This window comes from Harpia harpyja, chromosome 13, assembly GCF_026419915.1.
Source record: "Harpia harpyja isolate bHarHar1 chromosome 13, bHarHar1 primary haplotype, whole genome shotgun sequence".
NCBI lineage: Eukaryota > Metazoa > Chordata > Aves > Accipitriformes > Accipitridae > Harpia > Harpia harpyja.
This window is the reverse complement of record NC_068952.1, coordinates 6,012,243-6,037,040: the sequence shown is the minus strand read 5'-3', so window position 1 is coordinate 6,037,040 and position 24,798 is coordinate 6,012,243. Positions and strand designations below refer to the sequence as shown.

At 43.9% G+C, this 24,798-nt stretch overlaps 1 protein-coding gene across 3 annotated transcripts in view; it reads left to right on the top strand.

The window, feature by feature from the left end:
- The window catches only part of COQ8A (coenzyme Q8A), a 48,468-nt gene that overhangs the window by 10,195 nt on the left and 13,475 nt on the right, over window positions 1-24,798 (top strand). For all 3 annotated transcript variants that reach the window (XM_052806793.1, XM_052806794.1, XM_052806792.1), the window contains exons 2-6: window positions 3,115-3,305; window positions 5,694-6,104; window positions 7,357-7,423; window positions 16,749-16,823; window positions 23,248-23,370. In XM_052806793.1, the coding sequence (XP_052662753.1) occupies window positions 3,129-3,305; window positions 5,694-6,104; window positions 7,357-7,423; window positions 16,749-16,823; window positions 23,248-23,370 (853 nt within the window). In that variant the 5' untranslated portion in view covers window positions 3,115-3,128. The remainder of the gene's footprint in view (window positions 1-3,114; window positions 3,306-5,693; window positions 6,105-7,356; window positions 7,424-16,748; window positions 16,824-23,247; window positions 23,371-24,798) is intronic.

The window sequence follows — 24,798 nt, the reverse complement described above, 5'->3', positions numbered from 1 at the left end:
TTATTGCTTGATGATGGGTACAGATATTACCTGAATGTTTTCTTGCTCCTGATGCTTATTGCCAAAGGATTAATCATTGCAGTATAGTTATTTTTGTTTCCTCTGCTTTTTCCTGACTGTGCTTTGTTAAAGGTGAGGACTTGGTATACAAAAGATGAGGAACTGGAAGGACATGGCTTACAGACACAATTCTCTTAAAAAGCAGGAGTATGGTCTCGCTTCTGAAAATGTGTTCCTCCTTCTCAGCTTTTATTTGTTGGTGACTCTCCTGGGGTTTGACCTCTGAAGTCCTTATTGAGCCACGTCCTGCCTTTGTGCTTGTGCTGTGGTTTCCATTCGGGTTTGTGAGCTACCTGCAGCGAATCTGAAAGATCATTGAAAACAGCAAGTCAGTTGTCTGTAAGCTTGTATTTCCTACACAGAAGCCTGTGTTTCAGCGAGGTGCTAGGATAAATGGCCTGTTAGAATAGCCTGTCCTTTGGCAGCGCTGCATGGGAGCATGTTGCTGATGCTTCTGAGCTAACAAACCACTTGCATGGTACCTAGGTGTTTGTAACTGCTGTGCAGAGGAAAGTGGGGGTGATAGCATGGAAGTCAGAGAAGGATATTGGTAGCAATGTGCCCAGTGCTGCCTTTTATAGCCAAACCTGTAAAGGGCAATTGGTCCTCTCTGCTTGTTGATATATTTAGCAATGGAGGGTTGAGCGCACATTGTGCAATGTATGTTTTCCATTTGTGGTTGCATTAGCTTCCCTGAAATTTTGTTGGAAGGTTTATTTTTCTTACAAAATGCACATTTAGCGTATCACAACTGTCACTTCAAGATAAGTCCTTCAGCTCTTTTTGGGTGAAAGGAGGATATGGTTTTAGTATCATTGGTTAGAAAGAATCCACGTTAAAAGTGGATGTTTTTGTGTGTGTTGTCCAAGTGTACACTGATCTATATTGCATTATCTTTTGTTGCCCTTGGGAGGGAGGGAATGAACTTTTCGCATTCAGGCTTTCCTGTACTTCTGATACTACCAACTACAAAAGCACTTGCTTCTTAGTAGTGGCAACCTTTGAACGGTCTCATTTCAGCTGGGATGGTACTGTGGCATTGGCTGGTTTCTTTGCCTGGCTCTGAATTGCAGGGACCCCCTGCAAATGCTTTGAGTGAGATCCATGTGGAAATTTCCAGTGTGAAGATGGGGGGGGGGGAACCACCTCCTGTTGACAGAGTATATTTCCTTACCTGACAGGCAGCTTTCAAGTTTAGAAGTGCATTATGCAATGTTAAAACCAACCCTAATGATTAAACTCTGGAGAGATTCAGGAATAACACTTCTTACAGGTCTGGAGCATATGGATAGGTCTTGTAAGGATAACCACAGAATAATGACCTGGGTAGGCTTGATTTTTATTTTTACAGCTAACCCATTAAGCCCAGATTTGTTGCGAACACTTGACTGTCCTTCTAACAACCGTACTTAAAGCATGTAACATACCATACTCGCTTCCTGGCTACAGTGGTTGTTCCTGATTTTGATTACTGATTAACAGTTGTTGAACAAATATTCCAGTAACTGGGTTTACCCTGCATTTGGATAATAGTGTGCTTCTGAAATTCAGTTGTAGTAATCCATGCATCTCCTGTGCAATTGCAGCAAAATTGTGTACTTATCCAGAAATTTAGCTATAGCAGTCCATACTTCTCCTGCATGACTGATACAGCAGACATGTTTGAGACATGTTTGCATTTCCCAAGAAGGTAACTGGATTCAATTGCTTGTGATCTGCAGCAGGGCATAATGCCGTGTGTACTGTTGACTCAAGATCACTTGTACCACTTTAGTGTATTAATGTTTATAGCTGTAGTGCCTATGTGGGTGTTGACAGGTGATCTTCTAAAAATGAATTGGTACCTGTGTACCTACCTAGGAGATAACTTAAATATGTGGCCTTAGACTAGTGCTTGGTACCTGTTGCAGCCAGAACACTTTTTGTTTCCAAATAATTACAGAGAATGCTGTATGGGTAAGGTTGAACCTTAGTCAGCATCTTGTGCCAAATGCATGCCTCTGTCTTCTGTGTCAGTAAAGGTGGGAGGATGTGCAACAGAGCCAGCCCTGGAACTGTGACCCTGACTATGCTTTAAAGATGTGGGAGATGAGTGAAACAAGCAGGCAAAAATCTCCCTTGCAAAATGGTTTTGGGACCCCGACCACTCTTGATTTTCTTTTACATGAACCACAGTGATGTAGGAAAGCTGGTGTCCTGAGCCTGAGCTTGGTTCTAGGCTGAGACAAAGGAGTTGGTGGAACTTGTTCTTCTCGGACACACTCTGTCCTGCATCATACAGTGCCCAGTTTGTATTTGAAGACACTGAAATTGCACAGACTGTTATGAATCTGAGATGGAGTGCCTCTTGAACAGGAAAGGGGACTGAGTAAAAAATTTAGCCCTGTAGTGCAGTACTTTGCAAATGCTGTGGTAGGTAGGTGTTCTGAGCATACTTAAGGTTCCAATTAAAAGTGGCAGAGCGAGCTACAAGTTGAGGACTGAGCAGACTACCCTTGGAAGACAGACAAAGCTTACTCATTGGTGTGGGGGTGAATAAATTTGGCTATGTAAAATGAGCAGGCATAGCTCCAGGGCAGGAATGGGATGTGTCAGTTGTCAATGCACTTCATCCGTGTGATCAGACACTAAGAATATGTTCCAGGGCCTGATAATAATTAAAGGTCAAATGCTAATGCTTTTAATCCTTTTTAAACATCTGGAAGGAATCAAGGCCATCTTTGTAGTGTTATTGACATTTACCTGTCTTTGCTTCCCCTGGTCAATGGTAACTTGAATATTTATGTGGAGTCCTGGAATGCTGTCCTAACTCCTGAACAGTCATAAGGAGAGTTCTTGCTTTGCCTGGTAAAGTCAGTTAACTAGCTGTCATTCAAGCTGGCCTGTGTGCTATCTGAGCTGCAGACAAGTTCCCATGGTGGCTGGTTGCCAAAGCAGAAAGAGATTGTCTGGGATATGCCACTGGCTCTTAGGTGACTTGAAACTGGTTGCAAACTTGTTCCTTAACCTCTTGCCTTCCCCCCCCTCCCCCCTTCTTTCTTTTTCATCTTTCAGCACGGAAATCAGTCATGGCGGGTGATGCCATCATGGTCATGAAAGGCTTGACAAAGCTTAGTAAAGCAGTCCTAGAAACCCAAGCAGGACAGCTTCGGCAGGTGCTCCTTGGGAGCGATGCAGTTACCATTGCAAGGACTCTCCAGGCCACTGCTGAAGAACAGTTCAGTTCTGCCTTGGGGAAAATGCAGGTAAGCAAAGTTCTCTGTGCACAGTCTAGTCTGATGTTTTGTTTTTCCTCCAGGTACTTCTTGGTTTTGTTGTGAGAGTGGCTAGGAACTCACATTGTGAACTAGAACCTAGCTCTGAAGTGCTGGATTGATAATACAGATGTTGCAATGCTCTGGGAATTCTCCAGGATTTCTGTGGTGTGCAGTAGGTGCTTGGACAGGAATGGGAGGGGAATGTTACTGCAGAATGTTTCCGTTTCCATTACCGAGTGTTTAAGACATGCTGAAAATGAAAAGTGTTCTGTTCACCTCATCTTGTCAAAGATCAAGCTCTTGCTAAGACTGGCCAGCACCTTTGTTATTTAAAGTCTCCTTTAAACTTCAGTCATTGATTACCTCTCCTTTGACCAAGTGAATGAGCTCTTTTAGAGTGAATAGGATGTATCTGAGTGCTGCTTCCTTTCTTGACAGAATTGTTGCACAATTGACAGAATTGTGGTATTTTTCTGAATGGCTCAGGGTCAGGTGTTGGTATGTTCATCACTTACAGCCCAGGCTGGATCTTCAGAACTGATTTTCAAGTGAGGAACATATGGAAGGCCAGACTTTTTTTTAAGTAGCAGCTTCTGTCACTAGACGTGGGGATGGATTTGTAAAAGCTTCACATTTGCTGTGTTGCCATCTCTTGAAAACATGGGGCTTGTCTGAGGGAAAGAACTTCTCTTAATCAAAAATTATCATCCTTTATGATCCTTTAGAAAGACAGTGTAGCTCAGATCATCATTTTTGAAGCAGAAAGTAATGAGTGAGATTTTGACATGTTTTATGCAATGAGCTTAGCCTATCATGGCGGTCTGTAGCTTCAGTCCTAGAATCTGGGCTTGTTTCCTTGGTTCTCTTTAAGCTTGCAACAGAAATACCCTAAGTGTGTGTGTTTATGGGGATAGTGCTTTGTCTTGCCTTTGTCCTCCTCTTGCATACAAGGAGGGAGGGAGAGGGAGATGTTCTCCTGTTGCTGTGCATTTTTCTCTGCATGAGAGGCCCCACAAGCACACCTGCAGAACGCTTGCCCTGTGTTCTGTAAATGAGTTGCATGAGAAGCTGCTACCAAAGCAGGGCTCAGTAAGAAATCTGTAGTCTGAAGCTACAACATTTTCTGTTTTGAAGAGAGGAAAGCTTATGTGTTAAGTGACTATATTTCACTTCTCTTGATCTGTGGCAGAGTTTTGGCTGTCTGACATGCTTTTTAAAATTTAAGTATGGAAGTAGGCCGCCTTGCTTGAAATCATCAGTCAGTATTGTGGCCACAGTCCCCATCTGTAAACAGATTTCTCCTTTCCCCCCTGCTGTGATGTCGCGGTTCAGAATAGCATGAGACCTGCTGAATAACAGGAAAGACCGTGTTCTGTTTTTTTCTGTAAGGAAGGGAAGTGTAATTAGTGTTTAGGAAAGAGCCTAAAATATGCTACTTGCATGCCTGACCATGGCAGGATTTAAAATCCTGTTGATTGGCTATGATAGTTGTCAGTTCTTTCATGCTATTGCTGCTGCTGAGATGGGTAACTAGAATATGTCAAGTAACGAGTAAATAGGGGATAATGCTCTGCTGCTGACTTTTTTTAAAAATTTTTTTTTTTTCTACATTGAAAAGCAGTGGGAAATATCTGGACCTAGTGGGGCAGCTCTTGAACATCAGGACAGAACAGAAAAGACTGTCAGGAGAAGCTTGGCTTGAGTGTTGCTGTGTCTGATGCTGCTGTCCTTGCTTCAAGCACAGCATTCTATTTATTTATTTTGGGATGATGACAAACCCTGCCATAGTTTAGTTGTTGAATAATGAAACGTGTTTTGCAGTTAGTAATGTCATGGCCATGGAAGGCTGAGCTTACTCTGCCTATAAGTAGGTATCTGGTATTGCTTAGGGTAGCTTTGGGCTTAAAAGTGCTGATATTGCATGATTAGGGACAGGATGGGAGAAGGGAGCGTGGTGGGGTAAGAACTGAACATTATGAGGTTTAGCTTTTTGTTATCCTTCCTAAGTATATCTTATGCGATATTGCAGCTCCCATCACCTGTTGTTTCTGACCAGTATATTGCTTCTAGTGAACTCCACAATTAGTGACCCTTCCTGGCAGTATATGTGGAACAAGGTGTCTCCAGTTAAGGGTATTTGAGAAGCTGTTAAGGAATTTGTCCCATCAGTGGGGTTGAAAGACTGCCAGTGATCCCAGGTGTCTTCAGTATCTCTTTCCTGTCTCTTACTGTGAATGACTGCAGTGCCAGAGTCTCTACAAATTAGTTATTGTGGAGACATGACAGCCTAGATGCGTGTCCATCTCTGAAGACCATGGATGGGTAGGGGGCAGGTTTTAAGTTCTCTTCTTAAAGTATTTCTGTTGTTGTTTGCAGGAACTAGGTAAACAGCAGGAGAACTTAACTGATCTCAGTGAGGATTTTGGGAAAGACTATGACTTCTCAGCCCGAGAGCCATCAGATGCTCCAACAGACTTCTCCACTGCCCCCGGCAAGCCTCACGAACACAGCGGTGAAGGCCCTGCTTCCTCTTACACTACAAATGGACCTTTTAGAAGTGTTGGTGAGACTGGAGATTCTGGCACGGGTCAGAAGCCTTTCCCTCCCAGAATGGATGCAAGGTTATTTGGAGGCTTTAGGGACCCTGGAAATCCTTTTGCTGCTGCCTTTGGACAAAGTAGGGCTTTTCACCAAGACCATTCCTCTGTTAGTGGATTAACAGCTGAAGATATTGATAAAGCCAGACAGGCCAAAGCAGGTTCAGAGCAGAAACCCTACAAACAGATGGTATGTTTGTTTGTTTGTTTTTTTAAAAGGATTCTAAGTACTATGGTTTCTATACTGGATTGTCCTTACTCACCTTCTCCTGTGTTTCTCTCATTTCTTCCTCTTCTGCTATTGCCTTTTGTAGAGGCAAAAGAGGGAAGTGTCAGTGCTCATTAACTCTGATCTCTGTGGTATCTATTCTGTCAGTAGCTTTTCAGGCTCTTCTTTCACACCTGCCCCCTCTATATCAGATATTCTGATGTGAGAGGATGTTTAAAAAGCATATATAGGGTTAGACTTCAGTTTTATATTAACAGGAGCTCTCCTTTCATTCACTGGACTATGAAGACTCTATGTATTTATTGATGCATTTACAGTAATGAAGGGTCTGTATTTCATCCCAGTTTTTGGGGTGAAATGTTGAGCAGGTGGGGACTGCTGTAGCCTTCAAAGGTTTGAAGACTGACCTAACGAATCTACATTCTCCTTGAAGGGCCCAGTTCCCTTTAGCTAGTTGCTTTGCTATGGCTGTGAAGAATGAGTTTGACCTAAGCTCCTCTCAGTGAAGGCTGTGGCTTCCTGTACTGTCTTGTAGTCCTTCTAGAGGTGAAGGGAATGTTACCCTGAGCATTAGTGGATTGGAGAGTAGCACAGCTCACAATTGTTGCTTTAGTGCTTCATGCCCTTGTGTGAGACAGCGCAGAAAGCCCACAGGACAATTCACAGTGGCGATACTTGCCATCTGCTCTGACCTTCTGCTTCCTTCCCCAAACCCAGTATCAGATGCTACTGTGGGTTCACTCAGGATATTGTTTTGGTGAAACGGTATGCTTCTGCTGCTCCAGCTGTTGTGTGTGGGGGAATTATCTACAGTACTGTGAACCCGATAACCTTCCATGAGTTTTAATTCCATGTGTGGAAGGGAGTTTGGGTTGGCATTGAGCTGCTTCTCCAAGTTCAAAATATAAGGGCTGCTGAGGTGAAAGTAAAAATGGAGTTTCTAAACATGGTTGTCAGCTCTTCTATCTTTCCCACCCTCTTGTCCACTCCTTAGTGTATGTTTCAGTTCATGGTGTGTCTGTTCTGCAGGGTGTTCACTTGGAAATCTCTCAACATATATAAGGCTCAGTGTTCAAGAAAAGCTTTCTCTAGCACAGGGTTGTTCAAGTCCTTTCAAAGTTGCACTCTGAATTTGCAGGTATCTGACCATATGACCAGTTCATTTGTGGATTTCTTTTTGTTTTGTTTTCCTTTCCCCCTCTTTCCGCCGCAGCTCAGTGAGCGGGCCCGGGAGAGGAAGGTTCCTGTCACAAGGATCGGACGGCTCGCCAACTTTGGAGGTCAGTTTGCACACCCACATTTGCAAAGTCGCAATGCTTGCACGTACTGATTAATGGCTGGCTATGACAGTGCTCCTGCTGAAGCATTAGTTGGTTCTAATTTCTAGTTAAGCTTGCTAATAGGCAGGTGCTTTCCCACAAACAGCTGGTTAGCTCAGAGCTTTATTTGGGCTTTTTCATTACAATTATGGATCCTGGCCTTTAGTCAGAATGAAGTTATACTTTGAATCCTGTCTTCTGTCACTCTTTTATCATATCTAACTGTTGCTGTGCTATTATGGCAAAGATAAAAGCTCCCCACCTAAACAGACCTTTCAAATGCATTCAGCAAGCTACCTGTAAACAAGAACTACAGAGTTGGCATGGGTTTTCGTTTGTCTTAAGATGGCAGGCTGATACATTCCTGGAGCTTAGTTTTCATATACCTGTTCTGAAATGGGGAAAAAAAAAGTCACTCTTAAGAGTGTAGGGCAGATGATTTGGGATTGCAGAGTAGAACTGCACATCTTTATGGTAACACATTCTAGGCTGTGCTGTTTTAATGAGAGGGAGACAGTGAGGAGCAGGTTGTTCTCCAGTCTGTACGAATACCTTGGTCCTGCATATGTGATTTCACTTTATTGAAGAAACCCTCCTTCTAGTCCTTACAGTATGCTGTTACTGTCAAGTGTAGACAGCTGGAAGAGCTGTTATTTTAAATAACTTTTTCCCAACCTATCCTTGCTAATTCTCTGAACAGTGGTTAAATATAAAACATATCCTTTTGGTATTGATTTTTGAGGGTAGGGAGATGGTAATAGTCAAGGTTTGATTTACTTAGCCATTGCTTATAAACCATTTTCTCCCAGGAAGGATGTAAAGTCTGAGCTTGTAATATCAAGGTAGCTGAAACCTATGCAAATTTTATTTGCAAAATGGGACTGCCTGTGTTAAAAAGCAGCTAAATAGCTTCAGTAATATTAACAGATGGTGCTTATCTTATGTCTCATATCCAAAGCCATCAAAGGACTTAACATGTTCCTGAGAAAAGGTGAACTATCACAGTATTGCAGGTGGAAAAGGTGATCACAGCTAGTCTTACTTAGCTAATCATTAGATGAGTAGTCTCTCTGTGTTTTGGTTTGGGTTTTTTTTATGACCATAGTGTTTTGAGATGATAGTAGCCTGTCTTGGTTGTGAACAGTCTCTCCCAAGTAGCATGTTAGGCCCTTGTGGCTCTTGTGATTCTCTTCCACAAAATTTGATAGAGAAGCACATGTGCAAAGTAGACATCCTTGTGTTACAGATCCCAGAAGAAAGAAAAATAGCCTGTCAGATGTAATTCAGATCAACTATTATATAAAAAACCAGTTATTCTTCCTCTGTGTATCTCTTGTCAGAGTAATATACACACTAGGAGGAGTTGGGGGCAGGGACTGATTCTATGCAGTGCAGGAATGAAGAGCAAGTGAGTTTTGTGATAACGTAATGTTTTAATCCTGGTCAGGTCTCTTTAAACCCTGTAGTTCATTGCAGGTGCTCTGGCTTCTCAGGGTGCTTAGTACTCTGTAAAGGGAAGCAGGATTCATGATCTGCTTTTTGGAGTAACAAGGCATCACTTTAAAACTCACTTGACCTCTTTGTTTTTAAGCTGTAATAGCATACAAGTCTCCATTCTAATCCAGCCTTGATTTTTATGGAACGTGTCACAGCACTTTTAGCTGTCATCTTCTGAATTTATCTGTGGCTGCCTGCTGACAGCTGGTGGATGTGAAGTGGCAGATGACCAAATTTACTGTGAACTTTGAGTTCCAGTGCTGTTGCTGTATGCTCCAGCTCTTGGCACCCAAGGCTGTTGCGTGAGGAAAGGCTGACTCATGCTTCAAGGGGAAATATAACTAACTACCTGTCTTCCTAACCTCAGGTTAAAAAAAAAAAACAAACCAAAAACCAAACCAAAACAACCCCACCAAACCAAAACCACAAAGGGAGAGTAAGAAAGAAATGATTGTTTATAAGCAGCATCCCCAGTCGTATCTCTGTGTGTCATCTATTTTTTGGTCTTGCCCTTCTTCTCCAGTTGTCTGTTTTATGTGATTGAAATTGCTGGCAAGACAGAGCTCTTGCTTTCAGACTGCTTTTGGGGGGACATTGTGTTGTACAAATGGTGTTCAGATTCTCAGGGCTCTGCAGTCTCTTGTTAGCATTCATTGCTTATCTTTCCCTCTGAATTTTTCCTTGGAACAGCAAGGAGAAATAGTACTGTCAGTACATTGGCTAACAAACAACAGATATGGCCTATAGGTAGGGTTTTTCCAGTTTAAGAAATCCCTTGGTAATATTTTGGTAGGCTGGGTAATACTTGAAGAAGGTTTCTGAGGGTGTGGTAAGTCTGAAGTAGTGTGGGCAGCCCTGCATGGGAAGGACTGCCTGTAAGGAGCACTTCTTAATGGTCAGATCTTGATCCAGACTGATAGAAGCTTTTAAACAGCCTCCAGAACTGCATGGAAAGAGGAGCTCCATTTATAGTGGCAAGCAGCTTCTGCTTGCTATTTGCTCCAAGTTTAGAGTGTTTTTTCTGACCTGCATATGGCCTTGAGAGAGCCACTGCAACTGTGAAACCCCATCAGCTAATTCTAGTGTGGCTTTTCCTGACTGGCTCTTACCTGATGAGAAATGTTCTTTTCAAATTGCATCTTTATGAAGCATTTAAAATGCTTAAACCATGAAACATTAGCTGATGGCAAGAGCTGTGGCGTACTGTTCGCTTTTACCCATTTTTGATTCCTCTGAAGTTGTTGGTGAGCTTTGGCTTATGGTTGACTGTTTTCCTCTTAGACTGTGAGCAGGGGAAGGTAGTACTTGCATGCCTCTCCTAGCTACTTACTGTCCTCACTGTCAGTCCTTTCTGGGTATTATTCTCAGGAATGATGCAAGATGTAACGTGTACTAGTTCTAAAAATACCTGCAAGCTGAAGAGTGAGGCTGATTAAGGGAGTCTCATGAGGGCATAGGAGGCAGTTTCCAACCGAGATGAGAATTGATTTGTGCTTTCCTAAGATCCAACCCAACTTAATGTATTTATTTTTTTCTTTTAGAGAAGGCAAGATAAGTTTGAAGTAAACTAAGTGTTTCAAAGCTCAGTGGTAGGTGAGTTGGAAGTTCCCTGTGCCTGCACAGTGTGTGTTTTCTCTCATGCGTTTTCCCTTGTCTTGCCTTTTCAATGGAAGTCAGAAACAAGGTGTAGGATGATTTAATAAGAGTCTCCAATTATGTTATTGGTTTTCAGGAGCACCTGCTGCTGCGGAGGGATGATGGTTAACAGCTGGGAAGAGCTGCTTTGCAGGGGATGTCACTGTTAACCTGTGGAATAGTAGTGACCCAGCTCTGTCCTTGCTTCCTAGGACACTCAAATGATCAGAATTAAATAGGGGATAGTGGGGGGGTGTGTGTGATTATTTCCTGCTCTAGCAGCTGCCTCTTTGCATTGCGTTGAAAATAATTAAGGGCAGGAGGCTGCACCATATCTGTGATGGAGTGTAGCTTAGAGCAAGTAAGTTCTTTCTGCATGATTTGTTTCTTGTGTGCTTTGGGGTGCCATCTTCATTTGAAGATCCCAGGAAATCATTGTGGGAAATATAATGTTTGAGGTGGATTCTTCCCCTAGCACCTCCACACCAAACTAGCATTTGGCTCTGACTTTTCTTTGTGGGATAAACCCCACTTTTTTCTTTATTTCCATATTAGAAGAACATCATTTTAGACTTGGAGAAGATGGAAGGATGAGTAGGTCAAAAGCAGAGTTCATGTAACTATTCCAGGGGTTCAGATAGCTGAATTCCCATGCTATTGGTGTGATCCCATTCACATTTGAATCATTCCTCCGCCTGTGCATGTTTTTTGTTGTCCCCTTGATGTTATAGGTAATGTTGATCTCTCAGCTGGGGTGTCAGGACACTCTGGTGGGTGATAGACAAATTAGCAACAGGAGGCAGAAATACTTGGACTGCAGAGTTTGCCTGGCTTCTCACCTCTTCTGGGAGCAAAGAATATTTTGCTGGAAAAATTGAAGATCATGTTCTCCAATGCTTGCGTGTAATACTGAGCTAATGTTTCTCTGTAATCAGCACAAGATCCTCCACTGAACTTCTTTGTCCTTTATATGTTTTTTGTATGCTTCTTGCAGCAGCTGGAGTGACTGCTGGTAGCTGTATTTATAGTACTAAATATCATCCTTGATTTTTATTTGTTTATTTTTTCTTCCCGGGGTTGGAATTGGTAAAACAGATTTTTCTGCAGTTTGTTGTTCATGCTTGTTTTGTAGCCTGATGGGTCATCAGTTCCACCCACACAGTTCTTGATCTTTTCTTTATTTTCATTCTCCCTTCCTTGCATCATTTGACTTTTCTAAGCAGTTTCTGTCTCCCTTAATCATATTCCTGGTTTGTAAGTTTATTATTTTAATGATATAATAAGATCCTTTTGCAATAAAGAAAATTCGGGAAGCTTGTAGTGAAGTCTAGATCTAATGTGATTGTAGCAATTTTGCAAAAAAAAAAACAACAAAAAACAAAGCTAGCCTCTTGAGGTATGTTATTAAAGTATATACAGGCCTGACAACTACAGGATTCAGGTTGTCATGCAAGTGACAAGCATGGCTTGCTTCTGGTGAGCATTTAATGCTTAGAAAGCTAGTGGAAATTGATGCACAACTGTCTGCAGCTTGCAACATGTTCTGTGGGGTGCTAGCAGTGTTTGACGTGACCAAAACCAGGGCACAGGCTGCTCCAGGGGAGAGTCTCACCCACCCCTGCGCTTGGCAGGCTGAGTGGAGTGATAACAGCCCATTCAGTCTCCTGTTTGTTTTGTTGTGTCAGTTGCTGAGCAAGAGGATTCTTCCTGAACAAAACTGATTCCAGATCATCTCTTGATGGGCTTGGTTTGAAGTGTAACGGGTACTGGAGGTGCCTGGAAAATGTCTGAAGAGGCACTCTGCTGGTACAAAAACCAAGTGGCATTTTCCAGGCCTGAAATAATCTGTCCGCATAAAGCGCAAAATGCAGGAGTGTGACTTTCTAGAGGTGCTCGGGTATGTTATTTTCCAAGGTGCTGAACTGTGGCTGTTCAGTTATGCTAAAAATTGTCCCAAAATGATTAATCTTGGAGGAAATACTCACCTTCAGACAAGGAAAATGAAGGATTCAGGATTGACTTGTGCAAGGACAGTAGATTAGTGGCCTGGAGGAGGAGAGTGCTTCTCTACAGCTGTGTGGGTTCTTTGGAGGGATGACTTGTTTCTGGTAGCAGGTGAAAGGCTGGCAGCGAGTGGTGGGTTCACCTTGGCTGGCAGCTAAGCCCCATGCAGCTGCTCACTCATTTCCTCCCACAGCAGGATGGAATAGGAAGAGCAGAAGTGAGAAAACTTGGGACTTGAGATAAAGACAGTTTAATAGGTGAAGCAAAGCTCCGTGGGCAAGCAGAGCAGTAAGAGGAATTAATTCACTACTCCCTATTGGTAGGCAGATGTCCAGCTGCTTCCTGGGAAGCAGGGCCTCAGCATCTGTAGCAGTTACTTTGGGAAGGCAAACACCATTAACCCCAAAGGTCCCCCCCCTTCATCCTTCTTTCTCCAAGCTTTTACTGCTGAGCATGATATATGGTATGGATATCCCTTTGATTTGGATCAGCTGTGTCCCCTCCCAGCCTCTTGCCTACACCCAGCCTACTCATTGCACGGGCAGAGTAGGAAAAAGAAAAAGCCTTGACGCTGTGCAAACATTGTCCAGCAACAGCTAAAACATCAGTATGTTATCAACACTTCTAGTCACAAATCCAACACACAGCATGACACAGGCCGCTATGAAGAAAATTAACTCCTATCTCAGCCAGACCCAGTACACAGCATTATTTGTGTTCAAATAATACGTGCCTCGACCACAGCCTTTCAGGTGGGTGGGTGTATAAAAGAGGCCTGGAAAACAAATCTGGTGGCGTTTCAGGAAATGAGTGTTGTGGCTCTGAACCCTCTGTCTAGTACTTGCTTTCTGAACCCTAGAGTGTTAGTCTGGTTTGTAAGATGAGGAAGGGTGAAGTTTTCCACGCTGTTTTTTGTTGTGTGAGCTGTGTGTGCTCCAAATGCCACAGTGAATGAAATTCAAGTTGGTAAAGGAGAAGGTAAAATGTTCCTGAAGTTCAGGGTCAGACTGACTGCTAGTACTGATGTTAGTGGATGGAGTTACAGCCATGAGAAATTTAGGCCACTACTTAATTCCCTAATTTCATAGTTCTTCTGATAATAACTTGGTAAGAACAAAGGAATAAAGTGAGCAACTGAGACTTCTGAAAAGTGGCAGCTTTTTCTAAGCCCTGGATGTTCATGGAAAAGTCCGAGTTTTGGCATTGCTTCGATGAGAAATACAACTTTGAATTATTACCTGTTTCCTAGTGATAGAAGGTTACATGTACAGCTGACTTCATTTTTTGCAGGCTTGACTGCTAAGAAGCAGCAAACACCCAAGATGCACTTGACTCTGCATGGTCCCAAGAGTATTATCTACCCTCGTGCTACCACATTTAGAGCAGGGCTGCGTATGCCCTGAGATGTTTCCAGGTAGTTATTGAAGACTTGAAGTAGGAATGTTGCGTTTTCATGTAATGCCCTGAGCTAAATATCCTGCTGTGCACTGTGATTATAGTTTGAAGATGCTTGAAGCCTTTGTTTAAACTGCAGATCTTTAAACCTCAGCAGTAAACTTGTTTATGCCTGGCTTTAGTTTATTTGAAACAGTTGTTGACTGATGATTGGAGTTCATTTTCTAGCAAATTGGACAGAGCGGAGCAGTGAGCAAATTCTAAGAGTACCTATTGTAAGAGAAGCTCCTTTTCTAGTGTAGTCTACAATATGGTTTAGTTCAGATGCTCAACTGTGTACGTCCATGAGAGGGGAGGTGTGACACACACTTGTTTGGAGTCTGATCTTGCCTACCCTGATGTAAACCACAAGCTGCTTTGGAGCATGCTAGAACTTCTCCAGCTTTATGCTGGAAGACAGAGTAGAATCTGGTTCCCAGTCTTTTGTTTGCCTTTGAAGTGGTTTGTGTCTTAATTATGAAGAGCGATTGGAAAAGTCAGATATGTTTTATTTTAGGTGCAGGCAGTAAATCTCAATAGTGAACATAGAGCCCTTGGAAGGAGATGCAACGTATTTAATTCGGAACCCATTACTACCAGCCCAGTTCAGTCTAGCTCTGATAATGACCAAGCTGATTTCTGACAGGCAGCATTGCTTTGGAGGTGGTGAAAGTGGGATCAAGGCCAACAGACCATGAGTTGTATTCAGTCTAGAAAATCACATTTTGTTGATGAGATATCTATCTTCATTGGCTTCCTCTCTGACTCTTGGTACTTCCTGCTCCAAGTTACTGTCTTGCATGTGGGATCTAATTGGAGATGACTGTCAGTGTTTTAATAGATAGTGTTTATGCTGTGTTTGGAAGGTCTCTTTGCTTCATTCCTGTGGAGTCTAGGGATATTTTTCTCACTTTGTTCAGCTAACATCATCACTGGATTTGTGGTGCAAAAGCCTTGCTCAGTGGTCATGCATGGCTTGGCCCTATTGAAGGGTCTGCACAAGTTAGCTAGTAACAGCAGACTTCCTTAGGCTTAAATTATAGGAAAACTTGCAGAAAATATGGAAAACTTAAAAAAAAAACAAAACAAAACCCAAAACCAAACACCACCCACTCCCCCGCCCCCCCCCCCCAAAAAAAATTATCAGGTCTTTTTAATCTAAGTATTATAATGTTAAAATCATGGTATCCTCTAAAAGTTACATTTTTTCTGAATGTAGATTTCTGTATTATGCCATATGCTCTTAAACATTCACATGCAATGGAGAATGAAAGGTTGCCTGCCAGTTAAATGGCATGGAAGCAGCCCCAGAAACAGTCCTTGTGAAGGCCTTGTAATGTCACTGATGCCTCCTGTGCTTCACCTTATGCTGGATTCTTTGGCCCAGTGCACGTAGTCTGCAAGACTGCAGATAGAGCTGTTTCTGAAGCAGACGTACTGTGCAAGTTTGAAATTTTACTGGCAGAGGTGGGGTTGTCATTACCTGGTGGGAGAGAGGAAAAGCTCAATGCAAGATGGGGTTTAACTTGTTTGTGCCCAGGCTTCCTCACTTGAGACTACAAAACATGTGCATGCGTTTCCTTCCGTGCACATGCGCAAAATGCCATGGGCTGGTCAGCTATGCTTCCTTCATTGTACTGGCTGTGTCCCCTGGTTGTTTTACCTGGGAAGCTGTCCAGTAATGCCTCACGGTGGGCTTGGGGTGCCTGGAAAACATGCACGCTCAGTACTCCTAGTGGTGTGGGAGTAAGGCATGGGGGGGATGCACCATTGCTGAGGAGCTGTGAGGGAGCACCAGCTGTTCTGGTTGCCCATGTCATTTATAATCCAGAAAAATATTTTAAAATTGAGAAGGCAATGAGACCCTGGGTAGTATGGATTACTACATGATTAGATCTGTGTCTCATTTAATCTTCGGTGTCTTCGGTCAGGTTAGGGGAGGCAGATTACACTTCTTTTGTAGTTGTAGCTTAATCTGTGGCTGTGAGACAACGCCCTAGAATTCACTGCTTGCAAGGGTGGTAGTGCACGTGGGGTGCTGGTTTTTGGTCTCGTGGTCTTACTGTTGCGAGGTTACTTCCCAGCACAGCTCCTTGGAGTTGCAGGTTACAACACTGCTTGGATTAGGTGGGCCTCAGCAAAAATGTGCTTCTGTTCATCATAGTCAATGAGCATGTAGAAGTCAAAGACAGCTAATGAGCATAAATATACCTGATTGCTTAGACAGTAGGCTCGCAGAGCACTAAACTCTACTGGCAGTGGCTTCATGTAAATGCAGTTTTGCTTCCCCCTACTGTGGTGGCACAGTGGGGGGTGAGGAGGATTCTGTTCTTTACTGAGAATTGTACTTCGAGAACCATGTTTGTGAGCTTTCTTCCTCCCCTCTTCTAAACCCCAGGATTTGAGTCTATGGCAGGACCTCAGCCAGAGCGCAGAGCTCTGAGTAGCGCTTGTTGATGTGCTTTATTGAGCCAGACATCCCGGACTGGTCTAGCCTCTGAGACCTGGCTGGCATGCTGAGCTGAAGTACAGGAGAAAACAGTTCAGTGTCAAACTTGGAAGATGACTCCATTGCAAAAGCCAGGATGTTCTAATCAAGCTGTTTTGCTGCTGTGCATTTGACCATGTGGCTTAAGGTTAATTACAAAAATGGCTGTGTATGTGGCTCACAAGGTTTTTTAATTCTGACCTGGATCTTTTTCTTCTTATTTTAAAGGACTAGCTGTTGGTCTTGGCATTGGGGCATTGGCAGAAGTTGCAAAGAAGAGCCTTAGACCTGAGGAACGCAATGGTAAGCCCTTTCTACATTCTCATCCTTTTCTTCCCACCTGCCCTCCCCTGCCCCTTTTTTTTTAATTTCCCAGACACAGTTTACCTGCATTTGCAAGTCTTTATTCTTTTGAAAGTTGGGATGGTGAGGCAGTCTGAATAACAGGGGGATGTGGGCAGTTCTTTTATTTTTAACAATCCTTCTCCACCTCCAGACTCTTTTTCTAAGTACACCACAACCTCACTATGTAGGCAGAAGTCAGAGGTATATGCAAGGGAATGAGCTTATGCCAGCACAATTCCTACAGCTTGCTTTCCCACAGCCACCCATGAGTTTGAATACTATACCTGTGCCTGCTGTTGGATTGTCTTGGCCTAACAATCTTTTTTAAACTGTTCAGTGAAACCATGTAGTTCTATCAGTACAGAAACTGTAGATGAACCGTTATGTCTGAAAACTTTGTTAATATTGCAGCAGTGGGGAGAGGAAAGACATCTTCTACCAGCTTCCAGAGAACAGGACAGTATGTCATTCTCAAGAGAGACAGGTCTTAACCCAAGTTTATGGTGCTGGCAGCCAGAAAACTTGGACACATTCCCTGTGGTGGAGGGACAGGGGCAAGGGAGGGGTTGTGTGGCACCCAGCACACTACTTGTTAATGCTTGCATCTTTGTATTCCCTGTACAACTAGGCAATGCAGAGCAGCCCAGCAGAGAAAAAGGATCCTTGGCAAAGAATTGTTTCTCTCCATGACCTGAGGTGTTTGAGGCTGGGTGGGTTTCTTTGCTTTGATTTAAAAGCATGCATTCAGGCAAACATGGCCACTCCTGTAGAGAATCCTTGAAGGTGCTTGCTTTCAGTGCTTGTGATGTTTGACAGGTTGTTCATACCTGTTGGAAGTTGATGATTTGCTTTGCGTTTAACAGAGGAGGAATTGCACAACTGTTGGTATTTCTCTGCTTGCCAGACTATTTTCTAACTGGGCACACCCCAAAGTAAAAACATGAGCTTGCAGACCTATGAAATTTGAGGGAATAATATGAGGTTTGTTTCTCTTCCTTACAGCTTGAGAAACAATTCTTTAGAGGGCAACAGACACTTTTTCCTTGCAATAAAGCAATTGCACCTTCAGATTTTTTTCTTCTTGCTAGAAGAATTTTATTTTCCCCTGTAACTGTAACTTGGTGCCAGAAGCCTGCTCTGCAGCCTGAGTCATGCTTTGGGAAGAGTAATTTTCTTGAACAAACCTTGATTAAAGAACAAGGCAATGAGGGCTGCCGACTTCGATGCTAGGCAAGGGAGTTAGAAAATGGCCTGGCTTTTATTTTTGGCTGTCTTGCTTTTGTTCTTGCTTCCCCTCTTGCTGTCAAGTCTGCTTAGATAAGAGCTTGGAGCAGTGGTTACACTGTAAAGGAGAAGGGTAGTGGGACTGAGAAAGGGCTACGAGCAGCAAGTACTGAGGTGAAGCTGAAGTAAAAGACTATTTCAGCTGTCAGACTCTCTTGGAGCTCCTCAGGCCAAGGACACAGGAAAGTCTCTGGGTGACTGAGCTGCAGCGTCTAGCTAGTGTCCTTGGATGTGTTTTCCACAGGATTTTACAGTGGTGGGTAAGGCTCCATGATGAGAACTCACTCCATGGGCTCTGCTCCTGCAGAAATGCATGGCAGAGGATATGTACAGAGTTTTGAGTCCAAAATCCCATTTTCTTACTGTTCTTCTGGCAGTACCAGCCTTAGTTGTTTTGGGGGGAAATCCCTTGACATAGGTACCTCTACATTTCTTTAAAAATACCTCTGCACCCCTTTCATGATTTCAGATTGAGGCATTTGTGTCCAAGTTTTCTGGCTGCCAGCACCATAAGCTTGGGTTAAGACCTGTCTCTGTTGAGAATGACATACTGTCCTGTTCTCTGGAAGCTGGTAGAGGATGTCTTTTCTCTCTCCTCATTGCTGCAATATTAATATTAACTTCTTGGCACTTCAGACTTAAACAAGTGGGATGTGTATATGCCCAAAGGCATGCCTAAGAATTTCACGCTCTCACTGGCATCCAGAAGTGACAGGAAAGAGCCTTCTCTTGGTTACTGTCCTCTTGTCCAGTCAGTACAAATGAAAGTGTCTTCACAGCTTTAAAATGGAGCTAGAAACACTGATCCTTCAGTCACAAAACTGCAAGACACAAACTCCTGAGATACAAGTGATCCTACTAGCATGGCATGTACTTCTTTCCATTGCCGTTGTCAAACAGAGGGATGACAAATACCTACTCTCCTGCATGTTCTCTAGCAACTGCGCTGGTGCTGATCTGTCTTTTCCTGCTCAATTTCCCCATCCTTGTTTAGTAGCTGCAGGGCCCTTTTCTCTCTGCCTCGGATTGTCTCTGTTTCCATAAACAATTCACTTCTTAAGGGATTTATCCTAGAACAAAAAAGTCTGGTGCAAGAGTTTGTGAATTTTTCCCTTCTCCATCCAAGCCTGATGTCCTGGACTTAAATTTTTTCCACTGCCAAATTCCTGTGAGTAGGTGCAGGTGGGGTGCTTTAGGCTTTTTTTTTTGTGGTTTTTGTTTTGTGGGTTTTTTTGTTTTTTGAGTTTTTTTGAGAGCCTAATGGTGCCCTCTTTAAGTTCTTCAATAAGTGGTTTGGCTCATCTTATTTTTTTTAAAGAGAGGATGGCTGTACTTGATTTCCAGTGGGAATTTTCTTGGTAGGCTGATGTAGCTAATTAAAAATAACCTCCTCGGTCACTGGTGACCTTGATGGCAGTCTCAATATTTAGAGTGTGTATCTAAAGTGCAAGGCTGACATGGGGTGGGAATGGGAGGGTAGAATAAATTTCCAGGAGTAAAAATGAAGGAGTGTCCAGATAAATAGCTGCCATTACTAGTAAAGAGACTCTGGGTGCAAGGTCAACTTTGTAACTTATTAATGACCTGTACCTGGCCGTTCTACTAGGCGCTGTGCAAATGCCAGGCTGGGCAGAGCCCCAAAGGGCTGGCAGCTGGCCTAGGTTTGAATGCAGAGTTGTTTCCTAATGAAAAGCAATAATGCAGTCTCCTGGAGTTGTCAGTCCTAAGTGCTTAGGCTAGGTTCTTGACTCTTCCCTTGCCCTAAAGTTTGTGTGGCAGATGGTCCTAAAAACAAATATACACAAAGTCCAGTGGCTAGTTCTCTATTTGACAGTTGGAAAGGAGGTGGAAAAGCAGCGATACAGCTATGAGATGCACACAGATTTGGAAGGGTTCATGCCGATTCTGGATTTGGAAAGGAAAACGTGGGTCGAGCACTCCTGAGGGCATCTGCCTGCTGCATCTGCTGTGGAAGAGCTGACAAGCTCCAGGCACCGTGGCTGCATGAGCCTTTGCTTCTGAGGTCTCCTTGTTGCCACAGCTTGTTTAGATGTGACTTCTATTTGCCTTTTTTTATTTCCCTGATGAAGTAGGTGAAACAAAAATAAAAACCAAAACAAAACAACTTTGTGATCTTAAGATGGGGAGAAAATCATTTGTAGCGTCAAAAGTTGCCAGCCATCTTTGGGAACAATGTTAGCTTACTGAAAATTGGCGTATTTCTTCATGAACTTGTGCTGGGTTTTATCCCCACTTCCTTTCCACTAGCCTCGGAAGCCTATGTCTGTTTTCTCTCTGCTTGCCATTTACATAATCCTGCTTTTGACTCTTGCTTTCAGGTCACCTTCTTCTGCATGTCCACTTTTAGCAAAGTACATAAACAAGCAACAGCTGATCAGGTGCTGTTGCGCTGCCTAGGGATCAGGTAGTGCCGCTGTGGGCTTGACTTCAATGAGAAGCACACCAGGAGAAGAGGATGGGGAGTGCCTGTGTTTGGCTCTTTCACTGATAAGACTGTTTTAAAGTTGTCAGGGTTCATTGGCTTCTGGAGGTGACTTTAATCATTAACTAACTCCTTTATCCTGCTGTAGCCTCAAAGGAGGATGTTTTTATGTGCAGGTGGTGTGAAGGAAGGTAAGGCTTTGACGTTGTTTTTCTGATGGGACAGTTGAGATGGGATCATTGAGAGCCAGAGCTCTGATAGATGGCTGCAAGCACTCCGCTCTCCAGAGCCAGCTGTTCAGGTGTGCAAAGCCGGATCCTTCTGCCCTGGGCATCTACCTATTCAGTCTCTCAGACTCCTTACATCCAGGATCCAGAGCAAAATGTGCTCTGAGGGTTGCTGTGTGGGATGCAAATGGTGACTTCTGGGCCTCTCTTTCTTTTCTGCATCCTGCTCTCAAGAGAAGGATAGTTGACCTGTGTACTCCCTCCTGGTGTTTTTATTCCTCTCTCCTTTTTATGTACATTCGTTACTTAGCATGGGGATTTGTACGGATAGATGTCCCCCATGCAGTGCCATCTTGCTGCTCTCCCACAAAACGGGTAAAGGAGAGAGAGGGGGGCTGAAGGACAGGGGAGGGCAGGGCTTGGTGCCTCTCTGCACTGCCAGTGGAGAGTTCAGTGGTATCACTTCTCTAGGGAAAGCTTTGTAAGCAAGCCAGCTGCTTGCAGGGGCTGAAGGGTGTCTGTCAGACCAGTAGCATGCTTAGCACCTCAAGGAAGTGGTACCAAGTTGTGTGAGCCACCAGAGTTACACAGCAGCTACTTCAGTCTGACTCTTGGTTCTTTTTCCTGTCCCCTGGCCAGTCTAAGCTCCCTTTGTATACCTTCCTGAGATCTAGCTGGAGATGGAGAGGATCTCTTGCTGCTGTAGGCACTACATGACACACCAGTAATTTCCATCTGCCTGAGATCTTCAGGACTGTTGCAGCTGCTGTGCCTTTTTGGGCCCTGCTTGTTGTATATGGGGGCTTCAGCTGTTCTGTACTTAGTACCCTTTCCTCTGAAGTGTTGAAAAAAACAGTGTAGCTCCAAGATCAGCATACCAGCTGTGGGCCCTGCAGCCTGGCTGGAAGACCTGACCTTCTTCCTGCTTGGCTGTCCATCAGCAGGAGCTGATCTGTAGCCCCAAGAGAAGTAGTTGGCGGGTGCCTGCTTGCCCCCTCTGTCCCTGCTCTACTGGGCATCACCCTGGAAAAGGAGTTTTGGGTTGCTTCTCCCAAAGGGACCAGAAAATGGAATCAGGGTCTCCTTCCCTCTCCCTTTAAAAAAAAAAAAGTGGACGGGTAGTGCTTCTTATGCCACATGAAAAGCATGTTGCATACTTGAAACTGTGGTACTGGTGTGTCGATGGCTGCAATGACCACTTAGTGAGCCTGTCAGACATCAGGCTTTACCTGTTCTTGGGGACAGGAATGTGTTTGTATCAGTATGTATATTTTGGGCCTTGTTCTGTGCAAGCTGATGCTTGCATGGCTGCTGATGAGAGTAAGGACAGAAGGGTTTGGCCTCCTCCCTGCATGGCCTCTACATGCAGTCAGAACAAGTGACTAGCTACATTGAAATGTTCTTCTGTCTAAAGGCAGCATCTTTCTCAGTAGCAAGCTGCCCATAAGAACGTGGCGAGGAACACCATTCATGTGTGAGGATGTAAAAGGGAAAAAGGTTGGCGATCTTGACAACAGGAATCAATTTCCCCTCCAGCACAACTGTCCAAGAGCATGGTGTCACAGATGAGAGCTCCTGCTGTGCTTCTCCTTTGAGGACTATCTCCAGCCTCCCTGGATTTGACTAGCTTGATTAACCTCATCACAGATTTGCAATCTGCTGCTTTTGCAAAATGCTATATGCAGCCATGGTGTTTTGGGGTTATGGTGTTAGGAGAGTTTGTTTTGCCTGTGCATCAGGAGACAGTAAATTTCAGTTTGATAGAAAAGAAAGTTATTGTGGACTTGGAGATGTGGAAACTTTGTCTGGTCTCTATGGATTTCTAGTGCACACTCTGGATGTGCAATTGCACAGTAATATGTGTTTGTGTATGAACATACATGTTTCAGGCAAGAATTATTTGGTATGAGAAAAGAGGTTTGGTACTGGTGTGAATCCTTGCTTCTACCCTAAGAAGTGCTACGAAGCACATTCTCAGTCTACTATGCCAGTGTGCTGTCAAGGCTTTTGACAATTCCTCCTTGCTGTGGCTCACTCCTACTGTTCTTCTGAGGCTATGGCTATGCTACGGCCTATGGTGTGGGACTTAGGAGACCTTTATGTAGTGTTTTAGGCTGAGCTAGCTGGTACAGTGAGTTCAAGCACCAACATCTGCCCAGGATCCTGGACATTTCATAGCAGCATAGACATTCATGGCAGCTGTGACTTGCTGCCGTTGGCCCTCCAACCAGCAATGTCAAAGTGGTCACAAGATACGCATACAACTTCAGTCCATGCCCCTGGGTTGCGGTGAAGGCTTTGGGTGTACTCCTAGTTTGATTTCTCTGGGGAAGGGCAGATCTCTTGTTGAATGTGGGCTAACATGATGAAGTGAGCTTGCTGAGATAAGGGTGGTGTTCATCCATATGCTTTCTCTCCTTGCCCTCAGGAAAGAAAGCGGTGATGGATTCTAGTCCCTTCCTGTCGGAGGCCAATGCAGAAAGAATTGTGAGAACCTTGTGCAAGGTCCGGGGAGCGGCACTGAAGCTGGGGCAGATGTTAAGCATTCAAGGTAAGTGGTAACATAGGTCCTCAGCTATCCCCCTTAGTGCTGCCGGGGGGGCAGTTGACTTCTTGTGATACATGGTCAGTTGTCTGGAATCAGCATCAAATGAATGTGGAGAGACTGCACAAATGGCTTTCTTATGTGAGAGCAGTGGTGGAGATATGTTTGATTCAGTTCAGTCTAATCCCAGTGTGAAATAACTAGATGTGTGCGCTATATACCACTACTTTCCCACTGTCCCCATTGTGTCAGGCACACAAATGAAATTGGTTGAAAATAAGGTGACACTGTCTGTGAATTTTAATGCCTGTGTTAAAAGCAATTGTTGAGAAGCAGAGCTACATCACACTCTACATGCAGGTGTCCTGCTAGAAAGGAGAAGGACGATGGCAAGAACATGATCCTGTTCTTTGTTCACCAAAAGTGGTCAAGGTTATATCCACAGCCCTCTCCCATTATAGCAACCTGTTTGTGGTTTACATGTTTTGCTGGCACGGAAGCTTTGCTGGAAAGGCCAGTACAGCTGATAATCTTATCAGGTATAAAACACTTGTTTTCATCTTGAGGAGACTTCAAACTGGTACTTCTCCATTGGGCTCTGAAGTCAGTGAACACAGGTGAAGGCATGAGAGACATCAGTATCTGCACTGAACTGTTAGGTTACTCCTGGGAGATAGAAGGTGCGCTGAATTCAGACTTTATCTGGACCTATCCACTTTGCCTTCCTGCCCAACTTGATAGGGAAGGAAGAACCAGCCAAAAATAGCTGTTACATTTGTCTGGAAATAGCTTTCAAGATGGCTCTGAAACTGAGTCAGTGTCTGAGTGTTTGAAGTACTTGGCTTGCTTGGCTTGTGCTTCTACTTGAATTTTTGTAGGTGTTGACTGATGAGGCTGGATCTAGTATTGTATTAAATAACTTGGGCTAGCCAATAAAGCAAGACCAGCTCCCTGTTCCAGAGAGCCCCGACTCTGGCATTTCATTGTTGTTCATTTGCTAATCACTTGGTTTAGGTGCATGCCAGGCTGATAGCAATATTAACAAACCTAGGTGGGAGGCAGCAGCTGCTGTGTCAAAAGCTGCCGCCCATATGGTGTTCTCCCTCTCGAAACTGCCAGATGCCAAAGACTGAAGGCTGACAGTGCAGATCCAGGAGGAGCTCTTGTGCTCCTTGCTTGCTGTGGCCAGTGCCTCTGGCATGTGGGGTGAGTGAGCCACGTCTGGAAATCAGCTCTGAAGTTAACTTGTCTACCATAGGTGGGGATTAATTTAAAATTCTTGGGACACTATTGAGTTGCACCTGGTGTGGATGTGAGTGAAGAAGGAATAGCTGTGAAAGACCAGCTCTGAGGAGCAGAAATGCTATGGATTTTGTCACTTGCCTGCTGTCTCTTAATGTTACTGAGCTCTGGCAGGAGTGTCAAACACTTGCT